The sequence below is a fragment of the Bombus impatiens genome, unplaced genomic scaffold (genome assembly GCF_000188095.3).
Source record: "Bombus impatiens unplaced genomic scaffold, BIMP_2.2 scf_0217, whole genome shotgun sequence".
Lineage (NCBI taxonomy): Eukaryota > Metazoa > Arthropoda > Insecta > Hymenoptera > Apidae > Bombus > Bombus impatiens.
In genome coordinates, this window is record NT_176636.1 from 1,617,326 (window position 1) to 1,636,105 (window position 18,780).

At 38.7% G+C, this 18,780-nt stretch overlaps 1 protein-coding gene and 1 long non-coding RNA gene across 7 annotated transcripts in view; one reads left to right on the top strand and one right to left on the bottom strand.

The window, feature by feature from the left end:
• LOC100745091 (IQ motif and SEC7 domain-containing protein 2) overlaps positions 1 to 18,780 on the top strand; it is a 142,922-nt gene that overhangs the window by 42,227 nt on the left and 81,915 nt on the right. Inside the window, exon 1 of one of the 5 annotated variants that reach the window (XM_033319817.1) lies at positions 4,889 to 5,209. The exons of 3 other annotated variants lie outside the window; for them this stretch is intronic. Coding sequence is in view for 1 of the 2 variants with exons in the window: in XM_012383454.3 (XP_012238877.1) it covers positions 18,638 to 18,741 (104 nt within the window). In the remaining variant the exon portion in view is untranslated. Of the gene's footprint in view, positions 1 to 4,888; positions 5,210 to 18,619; positions 18,742 to 18,780 lie in introns of those variants that run through there. One more of the 5 variants, XM_012383454.3, reaches the window with a different exon arrangement.
• LOC105680522 lies at positions 6,621 to 18,524 on the bottom strand. Of its 2 annotated transcripts, XR_004461390.1 has the most exons (4): positions 18,118 to 18,524; positions 16,809 to 17,017; positions 8,628 to 8,831; positions 6,621 to 8,329 (listed from the first exon to the last, which is right to left on the bottom strand). It is a non-coding gene; the product is annotated as an uncharacterized LOC105680522 (long non-coding RNA). The 2 variants fall into 2 exon arrangements; XR_001102151.3 differs by lacking the exon at positions 18,118 to 18,524 and having other exon boundaries at positions 16,809 to 17,103.

Consider the following 18,780-nt stretch of genomic DNA (forward strand, 5'->3'; position numbering starts at 1 on the left):
TTTTTTTTTTTTTTTTTTTTTTTTTGTACCATCTGATGAACGATGACGCGCGATGTCAAAGAGAAAAGCAGAAACAACGGTGTCATGGCGTATCGATCCGCAAGGGAACGAAAAAGTAGATAAATCGGCCAAAAATATCACATTTTTGGAGTGACGTAGCAATGGACGATAATTGCGTACTGATTTTCCGTATACAAATTCCGTATGCAAATTTTCCATATTCCAAATACAGCGCTGCGAACGAGTGGGGACTTCTCGCGTGTAACGCTGTACGTGACGAACGTTACGTTTTCTTGGTAGACAGAAAGAACTTTTCTGTTTGAAAATTACTTTGGAAATTTCATTTCGAATTTTTATTCGTATGTATATATTATTATACCTTTTTATATATATTTTTTTTTATATTATTGTACTTTCATTAGAATACTTCAAATGCATCACGGTGTCTTCTACTTGTTTGCATTAGTATAGTCGAATTTCGTCAGAGAAAGGAACGTATTTGTAGAAAATAAGGTCTGTACGTGTCACTTCATAGTCACAGAGAAAACCGAATGCGCCGTACATTTAAATTTGCGAGCGCTGCAAGTTACAAGACCAACCACGTTTCTCCCTAAATAACTTGTATAAAAGCGAAGAATATATTTTCTTCAAGATGTTCCTCTTATCTTTGTTACGAAAGTATATTATAAGTAATTGTTATAAAATTACAAAGGTCGCAGAAAATCCGAAGCTCGAAAGGTATAGAAACCCTAAAGTTACACTGCAGTTTAAAGGACCAGTTAGCCAAAGAGACATTCGCAACTCTTTCAATTCTTAACATTTTCTCGCACCAATGAAACCAATCCAAATTATAATTTTATAATTATGAAATTATGAAATTAGCGATATTTAGCGTCCATCCATTCGAGCACGTCTATCGCGTTATGGCGCTTATGGTACGTCGTTAGGTACAAAGACCATATGTTGGACGTATCGGTGATATATCAACTTTAAACATTATCGGTAATTACAAATGCAAGTTGTTCTTAAATTTCGTGCCACGGTATTGTTATTGGCACGTGGGACATTGGACGATAAATAAAAGAAAATTTTTTCATTTTCACATCTACAGCACTTAGCTGCAAAAAGTCTTCAGTTATGGACTCAAATGCATTTTCTGCGTTATTCATTATAGTTGGATCGATTTAACTAACACGTAAATGCAACATCGAGCGTACAGATACTTTTTGTAGTCAGCGTAAATTCGTTAGGAAATTAGGAAAATTAGGATCTGTCGAGAATATCGTACACAGGAAATGTGAGAATTTCGTCATATCGAAGTGTGAAACTGTACAGATATTTCTTCAAATTTATCGTTTCTGCGTGCAGGAATGTGCATACTTACGATCTGGCTACATAAAATGAACTTGATTACGAAACTCTTCGTCTCATCGTATAATACGAAGTTCGTTCTGATGAGATGTTAATTGCGATTTAAGTAAAGTCATTTAATGCCACGCTGCTTCTATTTACCACGTGTAGGATGCAAGATATATGCGATAGGTTAAGGAACCGAGAAATCCTTGGACATTTACGTGGGTTCGTTCAATCGATTCTTACGAACTTGTTCTATGTTGTGGCACAACGATCTCTCGCCATGTTTCGATTTATTTTAGTCGCAGCGGTATCGAAATTTGGAAGGTCGAGAGGCAAGCGAAGGATGGTCATCGTCTTTCGTCGAACTGCGTCGACACGATCGCCCGATCTTCTCTATGACAAAGTGCAGAATGCTGTTCCGCAGAAATGCGACATTCTCTCGCGTTTTCGCTACGAGAATTTCCTAAATATTACGATCAGGAATCAAAGAATAAAAATGTAGAAGACAGAAATCTAGAAATTGCAATCTCGAACGGAGAAAGTAAATAATTGGGCGAAATACCTTCGTAAACTAAATAATTTTACGAAGGTCGCAGAAAATCCGAAGCTCGAAAAGTATAGAAACCCTAAAGTTACACTGCAGTTTAAAGGACTAGATAGCCAAAGAGACATTCGCAACTCTTTCAATTCTTAAAATTCTTCCGCGCCAAAGAAACCAATCGAACACGGTCGGAAAGCAAAATAAAGAAAGAAATAAAGAAAGAAAGATAAGTATTCACAAAAAGGATTATCGTTTATTTGAAAATTACTGCAAAAAGTAGTAAATTTAAGTAAAAATAGTAAAATTATTTTTCATTTTGATACAGTGGTATCGATAAGTAAAAGCGTGGGCGCGACGACTCTCCCGCGCCTCTAGCCCCAGAAAAATTGAAGCTAGTGCTGCCAGGTGTAGAGAATCCGCGACGTCGCATTACCCCCACTACCACTCTGTTGTCCTCATCGCGTCGTCTACGCTGTAGACAAATGGAGGTGGAGGGGGCAAATAACGTTGCCGCTGTGGTCGCGACGTAAAACGAAATTCATGCCACGTGACAGAAGCAGCGTAGAGGGGTAGAATGGTAGTGGGGGTACGAGCAGGCAATCGCCCGACAACTCAGATCTAATCTGACCTAATCCAGATCTAATTTTAAGTTAATCAAAAATGCGATTGGATTAGATCTGGGTTACCTGGGTTACGTCAAAAGAAAGAAAAGAGATCCGCGTTACTTACACTCTATTAAACGTAAATATCCGGCGGATTATGCGCCTTCGCGTAAACTATTTTTGTTAACGAGATACTCAAGTATAAAGCCTTCGCGATACTACTCAGGCTGATGACATCGAGAATATATCGATAGATGATCGAAATTGAGGTGGCTCCCTTTTTGTGAATAATCAAATTGGGAGAAATTTGTAAATGGACATTCGCGGCTCCTGAACGCTGCAAGGAAACATAAAGGAAACATAAAGCAGTAAGAAAAATAAAATTAGAAGAAGGAAGGTGGTTCTGGAAAAATTATGGTTCTGAACAAAAATTACATACGGGCTTTTTACATACATACACCGGACAATTACATAGACCAGATGTACAATGGAAGACAAAAGGAAGCTCAAAGGATGAGCAGTCGATGATACAACAAGAAGCACTGAAATTTAATAAGAAATAAATTGTAATTGACAAGAGCGCTTTTAAATTATTGACCCGTTATAATTTTAGAGAATGAGTTATAACTGATAAAAATGAATAAATCATAACCGGATATACTGTCATCAATGTAATTAAAAAATATTCGCTATACCTACGTTACTATCGATATAGCGTAGCCGTTACAAACAAATATGAATTTTAAACTTCAATGTAACCGAACCAAGGCAAACCAAATTCCTGTGCCACAAGAGAAAAAGTAAACGCGGCATAGAAAGAAGAAAAGTTTTCCGATTTCGTACAATTGGTAAATTTCATATTTCTTCCGTGCTTTCGCCACTCGGCAAAGGGTTGAAAGGGAAACGAAGCCGAAGGGTTGCTCCGGCGTTGCTGACGACGCTGGAATCGGTATTTTCCCATGTTACTATTTTCATGGCGTGCACCGTGCTATTTTCGTGGTGGCAAGTCCGAGAAAAGAGGGTTGACGAGGGCTACCGATAAAACTCACCCCCGACCCAACCCCCGAAGCTCTCGGGGCGGCCTCTCGCGTAATCGATAGCGGTCGCACGTGCGATCACGGACAGGCTACACGTTGCCCTTAGTTAAAAAGGAATGCTCCTCCGCGTAGTATCGTTGCTCAAGGTCGTTCCTCGGATACAATCGGAACACACCTTTCGCGTGGCTTTTCATTCAACTCACGCGTACTCGCGTGGATCTTCGTGCGTGTGCGCGTATCTTTCGATACACGGACGACAGTTTCAGGTCGAGTTAGGTAACAAATATCGGGATCGTTGGTTTCCATACGTCTCCCATAGTTTGACGAAGGTACAGTGGAAGACGGAAGGAAGTTGAAAGGATAACGAGACGGAAAAAGAGTAGAATTTTAGGAAGACGAGCTGCAATTGACAGAGACAACGAGATTGTTGGAACGCTGCGATTGTAGAAGAACTGGTTGTAGTGTAGATTTGGAATTAAATTACCGAAACGCTGTAATCTTAGAAGATGAGTTGTAATTGACAAGAACGGTTAAATTATCGAGACGTTGCAATTACAGAAGAAGGTAGAGAGATGTAGCTGACGAGAACAATTATATCGTTGGAACGCTGTAATTTTCGAAAATGTGTGATAATTGACGCGGCCAATTAAACTATCGCAACGTTGTAATTTTCGAAAACGATTCCGTAATAAAATTAAATTATCGAAACGCTGTAATTTCAGGAGGTTGAGTGCTAGTTGACAAGAACAATTAGATTACCGAGACGCCACGATTTCCCAGCAACGAGTTACACTTTTACAAGGATAATTAAATTATGGCTAGATATAAAAACGTGTTCCACGTTCTAGAGTCGCTGTTAATTTAAAATTGGAAGTGGTTATAGCTATCAGATAAATTAATTAATTAATTATGTTGTTGGAGATAGATACGAATTTTAAATTTTCTCTTTTAGACGCAGATCTGTGTCATCGAGAAAACGTTACAACGAACACGCTATTTTTGATATTCCGTATACTTTCACGTACAGTGCTTGTACCTTTAAATTTCCCATAAACGCGTAAAAATCCGCGGTCTAATAATAAACAGCTGAAAAATTCAATAATCAATTGCTCGTAGCCAAAACTGCCTTCTAAATTGATTCGTGAAACTAAGTATACGTTTTTGTGCACCTTGTTCGACGTACAAAAACCGATTCTATATAATAATAATAATAATAATAATTTACTAATTTACTAATTTGCTAAGTCGGCAATTTCCGCGAAGCGTATGCCAGCGATAAACGGCAACGATAACTTGTACGTAAATCCTCGGATTAATTTCACGTTTCACGGTGTGTTGTTATAATCATAACGTGGAAATCTTGTTATAGCGTGAACGAAATATCAAAATGTTTTATGTGACGCGTGTAATGTATCGATGAAAAAGTTTCTTGCCGGTGTCTGTATAATTTCGTGAGCCGCTGTACACGTGAGTTTGCGATTGATGAAGATAACGACGATGATGAGGCATGATCGTTTGAATGGCGATGAAGAATAATAATTGAAGGTGAAATATCAGGATACCAGACGATTGATAAACGCTCGCGTGGGCATCGATAAACACCTACACGTCAGCTTCGTTTTATGCGAGCTGGTCTTCTAAGACGTGTGTGTAACGGGTGACTCGAGAGAAAGGTGTGTTTTCGTCGTTTTTTGATGCCATATATAATAATAATTATATATATAATAATATAATAATAATTACCTACATGTATATACATAATAATTATTATTATACAAATATATATATATACAGGGTGGTTGGTAACTGGTGGTACAAGCGGCAAAGGGGCGATTCTACGCGTAAAAAGAAGTCGAAAATATAGAATAAAAATTTTTCGTTCGAGGCTTCGTTTTCGAGAAAATCGACTTTGAATCTTCGGTCGGTACGCGTGCACTTTATCGCGTCTCGTTGTAACGGATCTCACTGTAGATCGTTGTCTCGATTGACGTTATTTCTTTAATTTTTTAAATTCTTATTCTATATTTTCGACTTCTTTTTTCGCGTAGAATCACCCCCTTTCCGCTTGTACCACCCGTTACCAACCACCCTTTATATATCTATCTATTTATTTTTGCCTTCTGGCTGCAAAACCAGATTCACGTAGATTTCTTATTCACACGCTCTTTCAACCTCAATACACGCTAGATTATTGTTAATATAATATTAAGTTGTCCCAAAAATTTCCTTCGTTTTATAAGGAAACAATGGACGCATAACATTTTTTGTTTCATATTTTTTTATCGAATTACGTGTGATCCATCTTGTCCTACCGGGACAAGAACGAAAGAAACTTTTGGGACAATCTAATGCTTGAACTTACTCTCAGTTACATTCTATTTACTCTCGGTTAATTACTTAAATCGAATCTCACATGTTAGTCGCACATTCTCTTTTTGGCGTTCCCACGTCTGCTCTTCCTTTTCCCCTATCCTTCCTCATACACACTCGCTTCTTTCTCATTTCCTCAACCATTCTATCATTCTGTCTTTTTTCCATCTCGATCTCGTACAGTTTTCTCTAACGCGTGCGTTACGCTTCTATCCTCTATTCCTCCGCAGTCCTCTAACAAACGTTTCAGTGTATCCGATTGCTCTTCGCATACAAAAATACACCTACTCTGTTTCCCGGCCATCCAAAATGTATTTGCCTCTGCTACGCTCCAGCGCTTCGCCCTACAAATTGGCATCTGACTGCCTTGTTTCGCATTCTTTTCATATTGGGCTGGCAACTAAGTGATTGCGAATTTTATCATTGCCACCTAATGACAAAATCCGCAATCGCTTAGTTGCCGCATTAGGGTGACGCTTGGGCTCGAAAATCGAGCAGTTCCACCTTCTGCGTATTTTTCACTTTTCTATCTATTTATTTTTGCCTTCTGGCTGCAAAACCAGATTCACGTAGATTTCTTATTCACACGCTCTTTCAACCTCAATACACGCTAGATTATTGTTAATATAATATTAAGTTGTCCCAAAAATTTCCTTCGTTTTATAAGGAAACAATGGACGCATAACATTTTTTGTTTCATATTTTTTTATCGAATTACGTGTGATCCATCTTGTCCTACCGGGACAAGAACGAAAGAAACTTTTGGGACAATCTAATGCTTGAACTTACTCTCAGTTACATTCTATTTACTCTCGGTTAATTACTTAAATCGAATCTCACATGTTAGTCGCACATTCTCTTTTTGGCGTTCCCACGTCTGCTCTTCCTTTTCCCCTATCCTTCCTCATACACACTCGCTTCTTTCTCATTTCCTCAACCATTCTATCATTCTGTCTTTTTTCCATCTCGATCTCGTACAGTTTTCTCTAACGCGTGCGTTACGCTTCTATCCTCTATTCCTCCGCAGTCCTCTAACAAACGTTTCAGTGTATCCGATTGCTCTTCGCATACAAAAATACACCTACTCTGTTTCCCGGCCATCCAAAATGTATTTGCCTCTGCTACGCTCCAGCGCTTCGCCCTACAAATTGGCATCTGACTGCCTTGTTTCGCATTCTTTTCATATTGGGCTGGCAACTAAGTGATTGCGAATTTTATCATTGCCACCTAATGACAAAATCCGCAATCGCTTAGTTGCCGCATTAGGGTGACGCTTGGGCTCGAAAATCGAGCAGTTCCACCTTCTGCGTATTTTTCACTTTTTTTTTTTTATTTGCTTTTTCGATTTACATTTCGAGGGCGAAGCTGCAAAGAGATACACATTTTCGAAAAATGTTTTCAGCTTGCAATTTTCTGCCATACGATCGCCATATGGCAATCTCTTTGTATTCCTCTCGAACGAAGGCAGCGGAGCGTGAAAGACTCAAAGATATGGCAACTTTAATTTCGTAGAATTTAAGACAAGCGAGACACAAATACGAGAATATCGCGTTACGTTTTTCTTCGCTTCTGAACGCGAACACCCTGTATGTAGGCAATTTAATTCACGTTAGCTTATGGATTATAGATTATAGGTCGCGTGTATGCAAATTTCTGTAGAATGTACAGGATGCTTCGGCTAAATGAAATTAGTCGAGTATCTGCCTCGTTCATTGTTCAACGAAAATCTTCTCGATACGCAGTTCTATTGTTTTAAGGGTCGCGTGTAACGTCGAAAAGAACGTTTTCTCAAGTTCGATTTTTTGACGAGAAACCTGAAGGTGTATCGATGTATAGCAGCAAATGTCCTACAGAAACGTTTTCTTCTTAGAAATATATCGTAAAACGATGTTTCTCGTCGCGGACGTGCATGAAAAATTTCTCCATTATTTTTATCGAACACTCGAATTATTCAAATACGATCCAAAGTAAAGATAATTTCATTATTTTGATCGAATACTCGCATAATCTCGACGATCTAATATCGATTGTTTTCTGAAACGAATGGCCATTGGATTTTTCGTCTGCTTGGATATAACGTTATTCGAGATCGTTTCTTCCAATTTACCGTGAAATATCGACCGTGATATAAATGTTTTAGGACGTGTATAAACCGACGGAGGCTAGCACTGGGTCGTGAAACGTCTGAGTAGCTTGGTGCACTTGAAACTGTGCCAATCCTCGAAACCGAGTTCCGCTGGCTGCATAATAAAACGATCAGATCTGGTGGAAAAGGGCCAATGTCAATATCTTGGACCGCGTACGACAGTCAGGGAATGCGCGTGGGCTCATTCAGCCGCGTTCCACGAGTTTTGCAACTCCCTCGACGCGAATAAAAACTCTCAGAGACAATCGAACTGTCTTTGTGCCTCGTTGCGGTTCACCTGTGGAAACAGTGAAAATAGAATGCCGTGGTTCTAGATGCTTGGAATTATTAAAGGAATAATTAAAATTAATAACAGACGCTTAACAGTCGCTGTCTTTTTCGAATAGTTTCATGTTATCGAAATGTTTAACTTTAAAACAGAAGAAAAAAGAAAGAAAGAAAGAAACGGTTCTTCTTCCTGACACGCGCGAATTTAGGGGTTCGATCTTCTGACAATCATTGCGACAATGTGTATGTAATATTTTTGAGAGCGTAAACTAAGAAGGTAAAACCTCGCGGATAACTGTTTTACCTACCGAACAGTGTAGAAAGCGCTGTACTTTATTGGATATCGTGTGCGCATTTCGTGGAACGTTACACCTTCAAATTTTCTATAAATACGTGGTACACGTACGTGAAAATCCGCAGTTTAGCGATAAAGCCATTTTTAATATTATTTACGAGTCTTCTTGGTCGTTGAAAGAAGATGGGGATATCAAAATTGGAGAACCGTGCCAGAGCTGAAATAATAGAAGAATTATACGTTGGAGGTTTTCATTGGTATTCCGGTGTGAATTTATTTTATCTTTTTAGTTGAAAGATTTACACAAAGTTTACACAAAGATACTTAAGAAAATTACTAATGAAATTGGTTCGCTAAGAACCAAACCTTTGTTGGACCGTCCGAAAGATACCATAAAAATAAACAAAAATCTCGATTAAACAATTGCACACTATACGAAGAATACAAAATTGTTTTAATCAAACAACAATTCGTTTGATTTATTATATCCACTTGTTTCTCATCCTTTACGTGATAATTCCTTTGTTCAAACTTTTGGTTATTTTTATCATAGTTTTTGGATGATCTTCGTCGCAACATTTGTCACACATTTTCTTAAGAATCGTCGTATCGACGTTTAAATTGGCAGAAAATAGTGAATTCACGCTAAAACAGCAAACGAAACAATGGTAGCCAGACGAATAAAGTAAACGCGAGCGATCGCAGATTTAAAATAGTAAATGATCTCAATGACGAGAATCTCTTTTATTTCATACTGAATTGATCGTTTCTTTCGTTTCAAACGTTTATACGAACATCGCTAACGAAACCACCTGTTTCGCTAAAAAATCGAATATTCCTTGTCTCCTGCAGCCAGCCAGAAAATAACCAACAAAATCCCAACGAAACTGTTACTACGCGAGAAATAAAAAATTATTTACATACTCGTCTGACTTATTACACCGATTTATTTTTAACACGCTAATTCTCTTGTCCACACTTTCGATCGTTTTTAGGCTCTGGATTTTCAACCGCCGGGAAAAAAAGCGTCCTTTTTTATCGAAACATTTATCAGCCGTATTTCTTGAAAATCTTCGTACCGCCGTGCAAATCAACAGAAATAATAAATTCAGTCTACACTGCGAAACGAAAGAATCGCAATGGGTACGAGCCTTTGAGAAAATGCGAATGCAAAGGGATGACGGGTCGAATATAAACGTTCCATTTTCCGCGTTTACCGGTTCGTATCGCATTCTAATTTCGTTCCGGCGGAACGATTATTCGAAATGGAACTGAACCGCCGGGCTGTTTCGTCATCGGAATGGCAGGAAACGCGCGGACAAGTCGCAGGAATGGTACTATTGATTTTTGGCTGCTCCTTTTTCGACCCTATCCGTCTGCGATTCTGTCCCCTCGAATTATTCGCCATTGCTTCCACTGCACACCCCCTTGATACGTGCATTTTATTCCGCTGTGCGTTCTCTCGTCACGTTTGCTGACTGCCAGCGAAATAAGTGGCTTGGAAAGAAACAACCGCCCGCCTTCTAATTGCGCTCGCTGTAACGTCGCACGTTGACAAATTTCGTTAAAAAGACGAATTCGTTGCTGCCCGGTTTTCGTTCCGCCCGGCCATTATTTTCTCCTTAGGCTCTTGCTGCGTCGGAAATATTATCGGGTTGGCAACTAAGTGATTGCGGATTTTGTCATTAGATGGTATTGACAAAACCCGCAAACACTTAGTTGCTAACCTAACATTATCGAAGGTATTTTTCTTGTAAATTTCATCGATTGTTTTTCCTAATTTTGTTGTATCGCGCGTTTCGTATTCTCGAAGCTTAGCCGTACGACGAGAAGAAAATAAGACATTTTAGATACTACGCGTTTCGTGTACTTCGCGTTGGACGAATCAGCTAATGACGAATTGCTTGTACACGTGGCAAGGATCGATCTAACCAGCGACCTTAACGCGATCGAATGTTGTATACTCTGTCGGAAACGAAGAACAACGTGGAGATCTCAGTGGAAATATTATACGGCGATAAGAAACGAGAACCTACAGAGACACGGTAACTGAGAACGCTATTATGTTGCAGTCGATTTGACGTGCAATAGTCACGGGCACTTGGATCGTTGAAAGTAAAATTCTATTATCACCATGGAACTCACCGTGTAACTGTTGAGAATTATGGATCTTAATCACCGAAATAAACGTATAGGAACAATTAGATTACACTTAGAATTGATATCAAAATAGTTTGAGATTTATTTAATACGTGATTTACAAGATATTCGTGGATATACATTCGCACGCGTCTCAGCACTCTCTTTGTCTCGCCATCTTCTTTACCACATTACCAACGGAACAGTTGCATTCATCTGTTTTCACAAAGGATATAACCTAACAAACACGAAGATGGTCCCCGTTCGGGGTAGCCACCCACATGTTATATTATTATACCACTAAGCTATAATATTTTACCAAATGTCCTACTGGACAAATTGTAAAATTTAAATAAATAAATAAATAAAAAAATCTGTTTTACGAGACGCTGTGCACGCACATACTCCACACACTCATACTCATAAATATGTGTCACTACTACGTGGCTAATCTAGCGTAGCACACAAAATTACACATTTGTCAATAGTAACGATACGAAATTTATAATAACAGTGATAAACGTGCGAGATGATATTTTCGGGGGAAAAAAGCTGTGGAGATTGAGAGAGTAGGAAGCATCGGTCGATACTTGCAAGGCTAGGAGTAGGTCACACAAACTTCGCCCGTGTTCACCTAATCACGAAAGAGGAACCGAGGAAGCGGCAACGTTCGCAACGCAGAAAGTCACTGTGAAACGTTTAGTTAATTGAGTGGATAAGAAGTTGAAAACGAAAGGCGAAAACACAACGTTGCGAGCAATCTCGAAACTAAATAAGAAGGAAGAAATTCTTTTTACCGATCGATTTTACCTCAGTCAATTTTCATTGAATTTAAATAAAAATTCCAAATTTCATATCAATTTTTCGTTCGTGGTTATTGCTTTCGATCGTCTAATTCTCTGTAGATTCTTATATCGACAAAAATTGAGAAATTAATTAATCGGATAATAGAATCTATTTGTATACACCAGGAAATTTAAGGGATGAAATAAAATAGAAATCAAGAATAAAGAAATTGCGTTTTATATTGCAAAAGCGACTGACCTGCTCGTCAACGCCCAGCCCGAACTGCTAACTGCAGTCAGAAATTTGAAATGTGGACAATATGCTTGTTTTATGACGTAGAAAGGATGTTTGGACCCCAAACGGATAACGAGAAGAGGGTAACATTTTTTTAAAACAGTTTAATCGTATTTTTATATTCACTGAAGTTGCAGACTCGGCATATGAACTGCTCGTTAAAAATAAACAAACAGGTGTTCGAACGTTTCTCGAAATTCGACTCTTAGGCGGGAGGGGGTGGTGAGAAAAAGGGTAGGTTTCTCTCTTTCGGAAGATAACCATACCTTTGTACCGACCGAAGTTAGAGACGTGAAATTCGGCACGTGCACACCTCGTTAGAAATAAACAGAGGCGTGTTTGACCCCTTTTCGAAATCCAATCCTTATAGGGGTGAGAAAGAGTACGTTTTTTCTTCTTCCAAGAGATAATCGTATTTGTATGTTCGTTAAACTTAGACACCGTGAACTTCTCGTTGAAAACAAACAAACACGTGTTTGAGTGTTTTTCGAAATTTAACTCCAACAGGGTGTCCAAACAGAGGGTTGTAAACATAAATTGGAATACTTGTGCGTGAAAAGCAGCGGACATTCAGCTAAATGGATACAAATCCGCCTACTGATACGATGTAAATATCGTAAATATCGTAAATAATATTTGTGACCAAACAACAACGTGTTAGCGTAATATAATATGTTTATATATAATATATACATAGTGGTTGGTAACTGGTGATACAAGCGGAAAGGGGCTGATTTTACGCGAAAAAAGAAGTCGAAAATATAGAATAAAAATGTAAAAAATTAAAGAAATAACGTCAATCGAGACAACGATCTACAGTGAGATCCGTTATAACGAGACGCGATAAAGTGCACGCGTACCGACCGAAGATTCAAAGTCGATTTTCTCGAAAACGAAGCTTCGAACGAAAAATTTTTATTCTATATTTTCGACTTCTTTTTTCGCGTAAAATCAGCCCCTTTCCGCTTGTATCACCAGTTACCAACCACTATGTATATATTATATATAAACATATTATATTACGCTAACACGTTGTTGTTTGGTCACAAATATTATTTACGATATTTACGATATTTACATCGTATCAGTAGGCGGATTTGTATCCATTTAGCTGAATGTCCGCTGCTTTTCACGCACAAGTATTCCAATTTATGTTTACAACCCTCTGTTTGGACACCCTGTTGGAGTTAAATTTCGAAAAACACTCAAACACGTGTTTGTTTGTTTTCAACGAGAAGTTCACGGTGTCTAAGTTTAACGAACATACAAATACGATTATCTCTTGGAAGAAGAAAAAACGTACTCTTTCTCACCCCTATAAGGATTGGATTTCGAAAAGGGGTCAAACACGCCTCTGTTTATTTCTAACGAGGTGTGCACGTGGTTAACCTTCCATCTGCACGCTGATTCTATTGCCCGATTAATCAGTTTCTCAATTTTTGTCGATATAAGAATTTACAGAGAGTTAGACGAACGTTTTTCAAATTTTTAAATTTTTAAATTTTCAAATTTTTAAATTTGTAAATTTTCAAATTTTTAAATTTTTAAATTTTCAAATTTTCAAATTTTTAAATTTTTAAATTTTCAAATTTTTAAATTTTTAAATTTTCAAACTTTTATTCTATATTTTCGACTTCTTTTTTCGCGTAAAATCAGCCCCTTTCCGCTTGTATCACCAGTTACCAACCACTATGTATATATTATATATAAACATAATTATGTAACATAAATGTTAAACTTGCAGATTTGGAAATCGGATTATCTTTTTCCTGTCTGAAATTTTACCCACGGTTTTCTGCTATTTCTCCTTTGAACCTCTCAAATTAAACATTCTATGCTAATAATTATTACATGTATGGTAACTATAGAAAATTATTAATTTTAAGTAAATTCTGGCCTCTCTTTTTTCTTCTTTTTAAATACAATTTCTACGATGTGCCGAATATTCAACTAAAATCATCGCCGATAATAATCGACCTATATTTCGATCACACACACACACGTACAGAATTAAGTATCTCGAATCTTTTCGAAATTTAATTACATAGGTAGGTTTTACGTGACGTACCGTACGATTGGAAGCTCCGATCGGTGAAATTCGTAGCGTAATATTAAGATAGACGTTACGCAAAGTTCCGCTAGGTCCAATTAGCGCAGGATTCGATTGTTTCGGTGGAAAAAGGGAAACGCGAAATGGACGCCAGGGTTGCCAACGAAATTTCAATTTCGGGCCCGGCTAACGCCGCCAGCTACGATGCTACCAAACGAAAATATCGAAAATTATTTTATAACTACGTCTGTCCCTCTTCGATACGCGTCCGAACAACTCTGATTTAATTGCAAACGCCAACACGAAAAAAATATAAATTTCGTTGTTGAAACTGGAGGTACTCGTTGTATCGTTGGAGGTGAACCGGCGAGATAATTTTCTACGTTTCGCGAACGTATAAAATGACGAAAGAAAATACCCAGTACGATACTAATACATATTTTCAAACGATTATAGTGTGTGTGTGTGTGTGTGTGTGTGTGTAGATTATTCAAATAGATCTTTTTGTATCGTTGTACGACAAGTTTCAATCTTATCTTTAAATATGGAACGTAAGAACAAGATTCAAACGAGATAGACGTTTTGTATTCTTGAGACATTTTCGTTATTATTCCTAAATTGACGAAGAAACCAGTTCTGCTGGTGGTGACCGAGTGGATCCATTTTCTCATTGCCTGTTTCAAAAATTCTTGCCGTTTCTACAACTCACGATCTACGTACGATACGATCCAACGAAAGAATCGTTCTTATCACGGCAATAAATTTCGCTCGTTATTAACCTTGACAATCTGAAAACGTTAATATCCATTCTATCTCTGGGTAAATATTATAATTCTGAAAGAAACAGGGCGAGGCGCCTGAAACAGGCCACCTGAACGTCTCGGCTGTTATCGGCGAATAGGAAGGTGCAAATTTAGTTGGCCTGTTTTTAGGCGCCTCGTCCTTTATAATGCAACCATTTTCCATATATTTACGTAAAATCTCGAGATGCACAAGATGATGCTAAGATGTACAAGACGCGGCTAACGCGCAGACATATAGAAAATACCTAAAATATCGTACTTGCTGTAATATTTCGTGGATAAACAAATTTTCCATCTGAACTTCCTTCTCCTTTTTTACACTCATCTCGATGAAAGTATGAATTTGCATTTAATAATAACGCCCGGCTGGCGCTTATCGGTCCAAAAAACTCGATGGAAAGAGTATGTGCAGTCGAGTCACCGAATTTCCCTAGGCAACTGGCCAATGTAACTAGGAACAATTCACCGGCGATCGGTCCCGGTGATTCCCCTAGAGGCACTAAGAATAATTCCCCTAGGAAGAAGCGGAACATAGAAAACTCTCCGAAAATGTATTCCAACGATTTCTCTAAATTCACAGGAAAATAATCGGCCGCTAAACGAATCAAGGATACACCGTGAACGTCGCTTTACGATAATTCAGGCGCGTGCTACGACGAAACGCACACGGTGATTTCACGTTTTATACGGGTCGAGGGGCGAAAGAAAAAAAAAAAAAATAAAAGAGAACTGGCAGCAGCCGTACGAGGCTCATGGGAAACAAATCGACAGACGGAGGAACACACCATGGGTGGCGTATATATTGATCGACGAGGGAGGGTGGACTTTATAACGTGCGTACCACCCTAGCGCCGTTGGGGCGCAACATATAATTTTCATGAGACTGCCATATAACGCGTTTCCTGTCAAACGCACAAACTTATCCGAGGTCCGCGTCGTACATGCCTGCTCGGCAATTATTCACCGCCATTACGGTTTTGTTTCCATCCACCGGCAGCCCTTCATGTTCCGTCATCCTATTGCTATAATTTCGACGACAGTCCTTTCGGAGAAGAAACTAGGAGGACACGGTTTCGCGATTTCTATAGCTTTCGCACGATCGTTGTAATTCTTCGTAGTGGTAATTGGCAAAAAAAATTTTTTTCGGGGGGGGCGGAGGAAGGATGATAAATAAGTTAGCAGAGGAATTTTTTTAGCGTTTTTAATTTTACACTCAAGCGCCCTTTCAAATTTATTATTCTCAATTTTTGAAATATCGCAAAGTACGTGACGAACGACGCTGAGTTTGAATAAAATCGTCGTATGCATAGGTGAAATTTTGAAGATAATACTTTCGCGGAGAAGCTAAGAGAAATATGAAGATAGATAGTTTTGCGTTCTTCATGGGTTTCCGGTGATCACTGTGATTCTTGAGAATTGTAATTGGCAAATTTTCTGTAGGAAACAATAGACAAATTTTTCGTCTACCAATTCCATTTATACCAATTGTTCCATGCCTTTAATTCTGAACTCAAGTAATCGATTGTTCGAAATTTTCCAATCGTTGTAGATTACGATAGCAAGTTTTAATGAAAGCGTTGCACGTACGGATCCAATCTCGATGATATACTTTTGGGGAGAAAGTAAGAGGAATGGTGAAACATGAGGAACGATAAAGATGCTTTGGGCTTTTTTATGGCTTCGGATGATCACTATGATTTTTCTTAGACGATAAGAGAGAGAGAGAGAGAGAGAGAATGGTAAATTGGAAAATTTGTTATTAGGAAACGACAGATTTTTCAAGATCTCCGTGATAAACTAAGTCAATACACATAGTTTTCTTTTTTCTAACGTAAAAATCGAGCTACTATAAAATATGAAATTCCGACAATAATAAAAAAAAAAAAGTAAAAGCAACTACGTATATTATAAGAAGAAGGCTAAGAATAAAAAGCACTTTGTGACTGAAAAACCTCAATTAAAAATACAACGAAATTTCCAGGAATCGTTATTTATTGATTAGAGGATTTATATCAGCTGTGGGAGGAGGATCAATTAGGGGCGTGATTCGGCGCCTATCGATCACGACACAACGTATTAAATGCAACATTGTAATCCAATAAGACGATAAATCATCACTCACCGCACGCTTTGGATTTATCGAAAAGACGATTTCGCGAGGAGAAGACGAAGAATTCTCAGAAGTCCTCACTGGCCCTCATTTTTCTTTCTTCAATCTGACCTCCATAATTCTATCGTATATTATATCTTTCCTCTCTTTCTGTCTCCTTTCGTTTCGCCATCGCAAACGAACCAATGTGTCTCGTTGCATTTACAGCTGGCTCGAAACATCTGCATCGTTATAGTAAATTTGTAATTTTCCTGCTGCCAGCTAATCGTGGATCATCGACGTCGCCGAAACCTTCGTACGTCCATAAATATTAGGTCATCCCATAAGTTCGTGCCGTTTTTCGAGCGGTTATGTATATTATTTCTTTTAAAACACCTATGAATCGTTGTCTCAGGTATTTTCAGAACATTTGACATCTCTTGAACTGTGAAACTTCGTGATTTTTCAACGAGATCCCGAATTTTATGTTCGTCTGTGTGAGGAGGACGCCCGGAGCGTTCCTCGTCTTCTAAACAGAAATTCCCAGCTCTAAAACGTTGCAACCACTTGCTACAGGTGCGAGATGAAAGCGCATTTTCGCCGTAAACAGCACATATGTTTTTCGTGGCAATTGTTGCAGAACATCCTTTCCGAGATTCATATAATACGAGATGTCGAAAATGGATACGCATTTCACTCATCATTTTTTACTGTTACAAGTCACTGTGTTCGCTATATTACGACCTTATACCCAGGAAAATCTGTTCTCGATCAGCTAAGCTCAAGTGCATTGATCCCTTATCGCCGTATGTTTAGAAATCGACGCATGAAATGTATACACAAAAGTCGGCACGAACTTATGGGATGACCTAATATTACAGTATCGTACTTTAGGTAGGCACCTTACGATACGAGCCGCGTAACGTAAACACGGTGTAAATCAATTTTTCGCGCATTTGATTTAACACCGCATCACGAGAGCGTGACCTTCATCCTGTTTCGCGCAGAAGTAAAAGCAAGCGTAGGTAAATGTTGGTTAGTTTCTCGCTGAGAATCGTCCACTCCACGCTTTACAGAATTCTCATTTTATCTCTCATTACTCGGTAATAATCAACTTTTCTTTGACTTACACCGCTTTTGCATATGCAGCGGCTCGTATATTTTCACGTTGCGCGTATTCCACGAATCTCTGAATTTTTACATTCGCCATAAAATCCGCGAAAAAGCGTAGTCCACTCGCCGATGATAATCGATCGTCGATATCACATTTAGTGGCACACTAAACACATACCGAACGCTATGTATCTACCGAGTATTGTACCAAACACTATACTTCACGTACCTTTATGTAATACATTTTTGCACGTTACGTGTATTCCACGTATTTTCGAGTTCTTAAACTTTCCATGTATACGCAGAAGAAAAAACGAAATAAAAATCTGCGAACTGCTCACCAAAACGATAACGATACTACTAACAATAATACCATTAATAGTAATCGATTCTCAGGATCATGGAAACGTTGGTCACATCAAACGCGGAACTGAACGCTAGTGTCGGTTTTCTCGGCAAAGTTGCTCTCGCGAGGCCAACATATCGCAGTGTGTATGATAATGCAGATAAGATAATGCGGCGGAGCATTTCTTATTTTCCCCACCGTGTTATTTTTTTCTTTTCCTCTGAAGCACGCCACGCTCTCAACAGCTAAGAAAGATTCTCGCGATCAGAGTCGTGGTGCGCGCTTCGTCGTCTCCCTTTCTCTCTTCCTCCTTCTCCCTCTCCTTTTCTCTTTTTCTCTCTCTCTCTCCCTCTCTCCGCCATCTTCGATATCGCCTCTCTCCTTTATCTGTTCGGTCGTTTGCATGTCGTGTTTCCCTTCGATCGACGGATTTCCGGGTGCCGGTCACTTTTTCGCTACCATGTGCTTCCAATGGGACGTGTTCCAACGGAAATGCAACAACTACAGGTAACGAGTACAGCGAGCCACAACGGTTGTTGCTTCTTC